Raw genomic sequence first — 9827 nt, forward strand, 5'->3', positions numbered from 1 at the left:
TAAAATCCTGTGTGCCCTCTACTCTTTCCCTTTTAGGAGTCATAGGGACAAACGTGAGTTCTTTTCCAGAAACCTGAAGATCCTCCCCAGCAGCCCAGGCACTCAACACAAGCAGAGCAGAAGTCTCAGATCCTACAGTAAAATCTTCACGTGGCCACAGATCAGCAGACTAACACACCCCTATCCTCAGGAACAGCCTGGGAAGAGGAGGAGCTGATGACAACTGTGGAGGGCGTACCAGGCCACCTCTTTTTGGGAGGGACACAAGAAGGTTGGTTCAGGATTGTTTTGTTTCTTCACACAGTCAGTGCTCCATGGGACCTTTGTGAACAGAAGGGAGGGAGCAAAATTCCCTTGTCTGTGTGGCCTCAAGTGGCAGGATGACACATCTCTTTGCAGCCCATGATACTTTTGGAATGTGTAGCCATAGACAGCTGGGCTCCAGGTGGGACAGCCTCCCACCAAGTGCCCCTGGGAGGACTAGTGCCCCACACAGGTCCCAGAAACTTCCCTCAGGGAGGAGCAGCTACTGCAATGGAGACCTGTGCCCACCTGCCCAGGACTGCAGCAGGATGCTGGTGCTCCTCAAGGAGGTGCCAACAGGGCCTGTTAGAGGGATAAGGGGGCAAGGTCGCATCTCTGGAGAAAGCTAAACATTGGATGATGCCACACACCCCCTCCTGCCACCAACAGGTTCATTTGCCCTGATGGAAGAGAAAACGGCTTGGAAAACTGCTTTCATTCTCTGGCTTGCTCCCCTGAATGCTAATCAGTGGCGCCGGCTAAAAATACCCATCCGGGCTGGCGTGCGCACGGCAGATGGGGAAAAAGGGGAAGCTGGAGGCTACGGCTTCCTGGAAGGAAAGAGACTGACGAGGAAGAGCCTTCCTCAAAGCCCCCTCCCCGTCGGGCGCCTGGCTGCCAGCACAGGCATGGCCCCCTGCTCCCCCGCTCCGAGGCTGAGGTTCCAACCTCTCCTTCAGAAGGCCACCCCGGGTGCTCCCCGAGGAGTCGCCGGGCCACTCTCTGCCAGGGCAACTGGCGGCACCACCCCTGAACCGGCTTCCACCCCCGGCGCTGCAGGCGCGCCCGGACGGGGCGCCCCGAGCCGGCCGCCCCGGGCTGTCGTCCCCCGAGCCCCGCCGCCCACGGAGCAACGTGCGTGGCCCGGCGGGGCGCAATCCCACGGGATTCACCGGCGGTGCACTGAACAAAGAAGGGTGCTGGGGACCACCGCCTCCGCGGGCACGGAGGACCCGCACCGGACAGCGCGGCGCGGGGCGCTCGGTCCACTCGCTGCATCAGAGCCGCCGACACACCGCAACGCAGTCGCAGCGATGCACGGCGGCTCGCCGGCCTCCTGGCGAGCGCAAGCGCTAAGAAATAAATAAATAAAATAAAGAGGGGGAGAGAAGACAGGAACAAGCGGCAGCCCTCGGCAACGGAAGCCGCGGGGGGTGTTCAAACCACCGCCACCCCCTGCCCCAGCTGCGCGTCCCTCGCCGTGCCCACCGGTGGGGAGCCGGCCGGAGGGCGGCGTGCGGCCCCCCCCGCACCACGCGGGTGGGAGGGCGGGCTGACCAGCCCCGCCGCCCCCGAGCCTCGCCGGGGGTCGCGCTCTGCCCCCGCCACCCGCAGCGGGCCGGCGGGCCGCCCCCTCCGTCCCCCCGCCCGCCGCGGCTCCCATCCATAATTAATCGCCTCCCCGCAGCCGCCGCGATAAGAGAGGGCGGGCGGGGACGAGGAGGCGGCGGCGGCCGGGAGGCGGTGGGGGGAGCGTTGCGCGCTCGCCGCGCCCGGCTCACTGCGGCCGGCAGCTGCCTGCCGTGCGGAGCGGAGCGCAGCGCAGCCGCCCCGTCGGGGAGCGCCGCGCTCGCATGGCCGCGCCGCGCCGCGCCGCCGCCGCCGCGGGGCCGGGGGGGGCCGCGGGAGGAGGATGAGGCGGGCGGCGGGGCGGCGGCGGCGGCGGCGGCGCGGAGGATGAAGTGGAGCGTGCGGGGAGCCTGCGCCGCGCTCTCCAGCTGCCTCCTGCTCGCCTGCGCCCTCAGCGCCGCCGCCGTGGGCCTCAAGTGCTTCTCGCTGGGCTCTGAGCTCAAGGGCGAGCCCTTCCGCCTGGGCACCGCCGCCGGCGCCTTCTACTCGGGGCTGCTGCTGGCCGCCGGCCTCTCGCTGCTCGCCGCTGCGCTGCTCTGCTGTCGCCCGCCCGACGAGGCGCCCCCGGCGCCGGCTCCGGCCCCAGCACCGGCCCCGGCCTCAGCCTTGGCGTTGGCTCCGGCCGGGGACCCGGACCCGGCGAGCGGCAGCCCTTGCGGGGCGGAGGCGGCGGCCGCGCCGTCGGGGCCGGTGGAGAAGGCGTCGCCCGGCGGGCGGCAGAACTTCCTGCTTCTGGGGGTGCTGGTGTTCATGCTGGGCGTGCTGAGCGCCTTCGCCGGCGCCGTCATCGACGGCGACACCGTGTCGCTGGTGGAGAGGAAGTACTCGCACTATTGCCTGCTGCAGCCCGGCGGCGCGGCCCGCCCGCGGAGCGGCCCCGCGGCCCCCGACGGCTCCGCCGCGGCGCTCCGCTGCCAAAAGCTGCGGGACTACCAGCAAGGCTTGGTGCTCTCCACCGTCTTCAACGCGCTGGAGTGCCTCCTGGGCCTGCTCAACCTGCTCCTCGTCAAGAACTACAAGGCCGCCCAGCAGCGCGGACGGAGGCGGCGGCGGCGGCGAGCGGCCCCGGCGGCGGCGGCGTCGGGCGGGCGTCGAAGGCGGCGACGGGGCGGTGGCGGCGGGCGGCGGGCGCCGCGCCACAGCCAGGGCTCCCTCTTTTCCGGCGGCGAGCCCGAGCTCAGCCCCGGGGATTGCCCCTTCCAGGCCGTCTCCTACATCAACGTGGGCGTCTTCCACGTCTTCGACGAGGCCGGCGTGGAGGTGCACTGCGGCGGGCATCCCTCCGTCGAGCTGCCTGGCTACTCGCCCATGGACCCCGAGCTCAACGCCTCCTACCCCTACTGCTACCCGGTGCCCAGCGAGCAGCCCCCTGCCTACGAGGAGATCTACCCCGGGGAGCCCTGCGCTCACGGCACCTAGCGCGGACCGCCGGCGGGACGTCCGGCTCCCCGCCCGGCCCCTGGATCTCCGTGACAGCCGGGAGCGGGACCTGCACCGGGACTGGGAGCGGGCCCGCCAGCACCTCGCAGCCGCGGGGCTCGGGGACGATTCTCGCATCACCGACGGGATGGTCCCTCTGCCGCGGCCGCAGCTTGCCACGGGCGGGGTGCCGCCGTGCCTCTGGCTCTGCGGAAGCTTCTCCTCCCTCCTTCCCTGCTTTCCCTTTCCTCCCCCTCTTCCTTCACCCACACCGACCCTTCGTCCGCCGGCGGCTGAATTTTCCGAAGGCTGCGCAAGAAACGCCTAAGGGTTGGTTCCTCCCGTCGCCTCTCCTCTGTAGCCAAGTTTAGTTCCCTTCAAGTGATTCATCAGTCTCCAGCTTTAGAAGTCCAGAGTTACCCATTTATGATAACCAGCCAGTGTAAGGAAAAGGTGTCATGAAGCTTCTTTACCTCTCAAAAGAGCTAAATTTCTAAACAACGCAGAGACATTTGTGTCACGTTTACTAGAGGTGTATTGGGGATCTTTAACGTTTACACTACTCCTTGGGAGAATTGAGTTCTGTTTAAGATTTAGTGAGTTAAAACATTCGTTGGTCTTGTAAGATGCACATTGAGAAAAACCTGCACTTTGAAAAAGAAACAGGAAAAAAAAAATCAACGTTTTTGTACACTGACGTGCCTGCTTTTGTTGATAACTTCTTACTGTAAAAGCTTTCAGAAGTCTATAGTGAAAATGTTTGGTAAATTCACTGCAGTTTAAAATTGATGATTAGTTCCTTTACTAAAATAACTGAGATGTTGCTAGGATATGGCAGTTAAAAAGGAAGTCCAAATGTCATACACATTCCTTTTTGTAAACAGGTTCTGTGTTTTTAATGCAAGGCAGGATTTCTTTTTGTTTTGCACAGGTGAAGGGTATAATTCTATTTTGTACAACTACATGGTTTACCTTGTAAAGAGTTCCATTTTATCTGTTACAATTCATCAATCTGGTAAGCTTGAATAGTACAAGTTTTATTTGAAAAATATATATATTGTAAACAGCCTTAACTGGTGCAGTAGTCACAGTTTTAAAGGAGAGGTAAAAAAAAAACATCCTGGAAGACATCTTCCACATGTGTTTTCAAAACGGTATTTATACTCTTATTTTAAAGTAAGGATTTTTTTGTTTGTTTTGTTTTGTTTATTTGAAGAAAGGCCACTATGATTTCTGAAAAGGGGGAGGGGAGAAGTAATGGGATTGTGTTCTGTTAACTCTTCATGAACTTAGAAGTATTAAAAAGGTTTTCTGCAAAGAGAAAAAGTGCTAAATCCTCCTTTTGGATTTTGCTGTGGAATGCCACTACCAGATAGTGTAAAAAAAGTATGAATTAAAGAGAAGCAGGTATGGCATATTTTATTACATCATTTGAGAACAGGCAACGGCTTGATTTCATGTCGCACAAAGAACCAAAAAGCAACTCTCCTGGTTGCATTTGGTTCAGTACCTCCTCCTCCGGTTACAGCATACTGAAATGAAGTATTACAAAATAACCTTTTTGTTAATCCTGTGTTTGGAGCCTGCTGCATAATGCCAGTGTATCAGCTACCCATAGGCAGAGGGGGGAAAGAGAGAGGAGAGTGAGTTAAGGGTATGCAAAGTTACAGTCTATTTCTGTGGTTGATGGAAAATTATTTTGAACTTTTTAGCTGCAGAGAGGCTGACGTAATTTGCAGCCTTAGAACTGGAGAGAGAAGATTTTAGCTTAAAATATTCAAATATCTCTGCACTGTTTTGTTTTCTAAAATGTTTTGACTTGCACACTTTGTATAATCTAAAATGCAGAATGCCTGAGAAGTCTCAAAGTTGCAAACTGATGTCTGTGAAGCTCACAATTAAAGCTCTGATCTAGAGAAGAGACTAAATAGCAGCAGTTGCCAATTTGCCAAGTAGTTCTAAATAGAAATTTAAAATAGAGCTCCTTTTGACCAGCAGATTTCCTGGTGTGGAATGCCAGTCTAAAACATATGCCCTAGCTAATTCCCGTTTTAGTACTGAAGACTGGTTTTATGCTGCCTCTCTGCAGATGCACCTCCTTAACCCATTACGGGAAAGTGACTGGAAGTCCCATAATCTTTTCCTAAAATACTGATTTAGGCACAAGACCTATTCCATGATGTATTGCTCATACAGATGAGATTTTGCAAAATAAGTAACTAAAGCAAGGAGGCTAAATCCTTATGTAGGTCTCCAATTGGATGAGTTTATGAGACAGCATAGTACCCGATACTGAATTAAATGGGAACTTCTAGACTGCAGGGGGATTGTGAAAAGCAGACCAGCTAGGTGCCTAAATACAGATGCAGACATGTAATAATAGTTGTTGGTTTTTTAAAAATTGGCTATATACATCGTAGTTCATGGAAGTTGTATTCTAGTTTCACTTAAGGAATTGATTTTTGACATAAAAAGACAACATTTTACTTAAGATAACTATTTTAGGAATTATGAACTAGACAATTCTGAAACTCCAGATGTTCCAAAGATCAGTGCTCAGGGAAATAAATGGAAAGTCGAGAAAGCTACCTATTATGCTCCATTGTTTAAATGTAAACAATTTTAGACTATGGATTTTTAAGATTGTTAAATTCATAAATTTTTTTTGTGTGTATGTGTGTGTACATGCCTGTGTAAGTGTGTTTGTGTTTTATTTAAGTCCTTCCAGAATGCCATTGAATTAGAATATTTATTTGTTGCTCAGTTTTAGTTCCCAAATTTCTACTTTTCTTCATTTGGGCTTTTATCCCCTGTTATAGCTTAATTTAGTGATGGACAGATTGCCCGAATAATGTCCAAGTTGGACTCCCACAGAAACCAGTAGGCATCATTTCATTGACTTCAGTGGATCTGGGCAAAAATGATATGTAACACCTACTCTAAGTAATCTTCAAAGTAATCTTGATCTTCTGGCATGACAGGATGCAGCAGTGGCATATTATTTCTCAGTTATTTGTGGTTTGTATGGACAGCAGTATTAAGGGAGGTCACCTATGGCATTATACACATTTTTTTAAAAGCAGGAAAAAAAATTGACAGGCAAATTGACCAAACAAGCCATGTTTTCTTAAAGATGGTATATCAGTGTTTCAGGTACCTGGTGACTAACTTTTCTGATAAAACACCACACGAATTTATTTCTCAGTGAGAAGAAACTTCTAAATACAGGATACAAGATGAAGCTTCACAAGCATGATTGCAGTATTGTGAAGCTGTTTTTAGTAAACCTGAATCATCATTATATCTTCTCAGCAATAATGTTAGAGTGTATAAACTATACTGTGCTGAAATTGAAAATAGGCTGGTGTGGGAAGCATTGAAGCTTAGGTTAATTACCTGACAGGACTCATACCATCCCTTTTTTTTCTGTTCTCTGTCACATGATTGTAAGGGGACTGCAAACCTGATCTATTCATGTCACTGGAGGGTGTTAACTGCAAGGCTTTTGCCTTAACTAGCAAGGCCAGGGAGAGCAGAAGAGAAACATCATGTATGTGTTGTCAAGTCTCCATTTTGCCCAGCTGAAGTACTGACGAGGCTGCTTTTTGCCCCTTGGCTTGCTGTTTTAATTTGCTTACAGCTTTACTCACATCTGTTCAAAGGGAGGGAAGAATAGATGCAATACTGCTGTTTTGGTCACAGTGGAGTACTGATTTAGTAGCAGACTGCTCTCAGCTTTCCTGTCCCTTCTGCAGGTAATAGCGGCTAGTCAAGGGATGAAACGATGGAAAATCAAGTCTGCTGTCTTTGATGAGACAGGATTTTCCTTCATGTGGAAAAAATATATTCCCACCAGCCTATTAGCAATTCACATGAATTATTTTCACACTCCAACATCCTTGCTTAAGTCTGTTACTTATACTTCGCATTGTAATTGACAGACAGAATATACATAAATCTAAAAACAGCTAAAAATGATGTCAGAGGGAAATTGTGTTCAAGTAGTACAGATTTTACTCGAAAGTTTGATTTCACTGTAGGACTTCTTTATTTCACCAAAAAGCGCTATGGTGGCTGGTACAACTTAGATATATTTCAGACATACTGTTTAATAATCAGAAAAGGTTTCTGAATGTTCACATGAGAACGGCAATCTGTTTCTGCTTTTGGATATAGTACCTATGAAAACCTTTTCTTCATTTTGCCATTTAATCCCAGATTGATCCTCAAGAAAATGTCAGTAATTGATCTTGTAACTTTAGGATCAATAAAATAAGTTTTAAAGCACAGCATATCCTATAAGAAAAGCCTAATGCTCTTCATTTCATATTCTTTATTGTCTTAGATGGATGTCTAGCAGTACAACTGAAACTAGTATTTGTTTACCATTTTCATTGCAAAAACTTGTTTTTCAGGGACTTACAACTGATACAAGTGGAACCGTGACATAAAATTCCAGATTTTACCATGAAGTTGAGTCTGTTTCTGTAAGTCAGGTATTTCTCAGTTACAAGATGTTAAAATATTTTAGATAAATTCTACTGGTAAAAATCTGTTAATTTCATATGATGGCACTCTTTAAGTGTGCTAAAGTTACCTCTTCTTAATACAGGCCCATATTTCCAATTAAAATGCATAAGGGTAAGATTTGAATTCCTCACAATCACTGTCCAGTTATCTCTCAGTAATTAATGTGACTGGTCCTTAGTACATGTTCCAGAATCAGCAACAGGTGATGTAATAACAGTTTAACAGGTAATAGATGGTCTCCAGGAAGTCCAGAGACTAATGGAATGCTGGGCAAAAAAACTTCAAATACCTGTTGCAACAATTTAGCATACAGTGTTTCCTGCCCAAAAGGAGGCACTGCCCAAACAAAGCAACTAGAAGAAATCTGAGAGTTTAAGTTGGGTGCATGGAGTTTGAATGTTCTTATTCTTAAAATATCAGTTCTGAAACTCTCCCTGCATAGCTTTCAAAGAGTGAAATCGCCAAACTGGTGTTCTAATGATAGGATTCAAATAACTGTCTCACTTTCTGCTGGCCAGCTGTGCCGTGTGCTTTCTGCCCAGTGTTCAGGCCCGTGGTGAAGTTCAGCTGAAGTTTATTGCTGTGTCGCCCTAATGTCATCCAAGATAGTCTGTAACTGAAGATCATGTCTTTTAAGAAGCCACGAGACTCTCTGAAGGGTATTTCCTTTGCAGGAGAAGAAAGTCCCGCTGTCCTCTTTCATTCCGTCTTCAGACCCAGCTGCCTTAAACTTCATTGAGTTTACCTTGTGGTAGGATTGGAGATGATATTGCAGATTGCTGCTACTTCTGTCATGGAATTTTAAATATCTGGAAGACCTCCTTAAGCTTTATGGAAGGGAACACTTCTAGTGAAAAACACATACTGACTCATTACCAGACCACGGAAGAGTCAGTGTCCCGAGTGAAGCTATCCAGTAGAGGTATTCCCATAGCAATATAACATAGCAGAAGCTCCCAGGGTTTTCACTTATGGAATTCTTCCCCTGGCATGGGTCTGTTTAATGGGAAAGTTCATTTCATGGTCTTTTCAAATGAATCATTTGTTTCACTACAGCAGGTAGGATTTAAACACCTACTAAATACCTCAAGCATCTTCACTAGTTGGTCTCCTCTGTGGCCATTGTTAGCAGAGGATAAAGTGAAGTGTGGGAGGAGAGAAAGCTTATCGTGATCCTCTTAATGGGTTCAGAGGACTAAACGTTCCAAAGCATTCATTGGTTTTATATTAAGATTTGAGAATGGAAGAATACCTATAATATCTAAAAGGATTATTTTCCAGGGTTTATATTTTTGGAAACCTAATACTTGGGTTTAGAGGAGGTTCTTTCACAATTTGCTTTTTCTCGCAGGTTCTACATTTTACATGAAAGCTCATCTCACAGAAATACTCAGTGAAATCTCCAGGCATTTAAATTATTAAATTTAGGGAGATTAAGTAGAGCTGTCCTACAAATTACTGAGTGCCACCAGTTCCTGTAGAGGTCATATAAGGAGTTTGACACATGGTGCGGATGAGGCCTTATAAGCCAACATCCAAATTTTGGCATTTCCTCACAAATGAAGGAGGCAACAGCACAAAGTTGTGCTACAAAAAGGGAAGTCCCAGGCAACTAGTCATGGATTTGGGATGACCTGTGTAAAGTCTTAAAGTCTGTGCAACTGCCATCCATTCATGATTAAAAGGAATGCCTTCACAATGATTGTCAGTCATGGATCAGAGTAGAGGCTGGTATTGGTAGCTCTAGGTCAGATGGCTCCTAGAAACATGGAAAAGTCCTAACAAAAGAAGCTCATGCTTTCACTGGAAAGGAAAGAGCCACTGAAAAAATGCTATTTCCCTGCATTTTGGAATATTTACCATTTCCTGAATGACACAGAAGCTACTGGTGTGTGCAGATCATCTAAATTAGACTCCCGGGAAAACAGGAAATGGGAATACAAGTGTTAAAAACTACCTAGTCTGTCCAAAATCTGTTGATGCATAATCAAAGGCTGTGTTAATTCCAGGAGCAGAGCCTCCTGCCCTGAGCACTCAAAATTACTAGCAATTGAAAAAATTACTACCACCAAAAAAAGACTGGGAGATTAAAAAAAATCATACACTGCTTTCTGATTCATTTTTTGCTCTCAATCAAAAGGAAGGAAATTCTGATAAAGCTCTGTGTGAAGCTATTGATAAGAAATATGGTTTGTTGTGCTGAATAAGGGTGCTTCTCTCAACAA

The 9827-nt window shown here is 48.6% G+C and overlaps 1 protein-coding gene across 1 annotated transcript; it reads left to right on the forward strand.

Moving 5' to 3' along the window:
* Positions 1–1418: 1418 nt before the first annotated feature.
* Positions 1419–7364, forward strand: TMEM271 (transmembrane protein 271). The gene has a single exon (XM_064642676.1). The coding sequence runs from the start codon at positions 1981–1983 to the stop codon at positions 3070–3072; it is 1092 nt and encodes a 363-aa protein (XP_064498746.1). The 5' UTR covers positions 1419–1980; the 3' UTR covers positions 3073–7364.
* The last annotated feature ends 2463 nt before the right edge of the window (positions 7365–9827 follow it).

Source organism: Pseudopipra pipra, chromosome Z (assembly GCF_036250125.1).
Source record: "Pseudopipra pipra isolate bDixPip1 chromosome Z, bDixPip1.hap1, whole genome shotgun sequence".
NCBI lineage: Eukaryota > Metazoa > Chordata > Aves > Passeriformes > Pipridae > Pseudopipra > Pseudopipra pipra.

What these genes read in the sequence shown, in the direction of transcription:
- TMEM271 (XM_064642676.1), top strand. Translation starts at nt 1,981, where the DNA reads ATGAAGTGGAGCGTGCGGGGAGCCTGCGCCGCGCTCTCCAGCTGCCTC.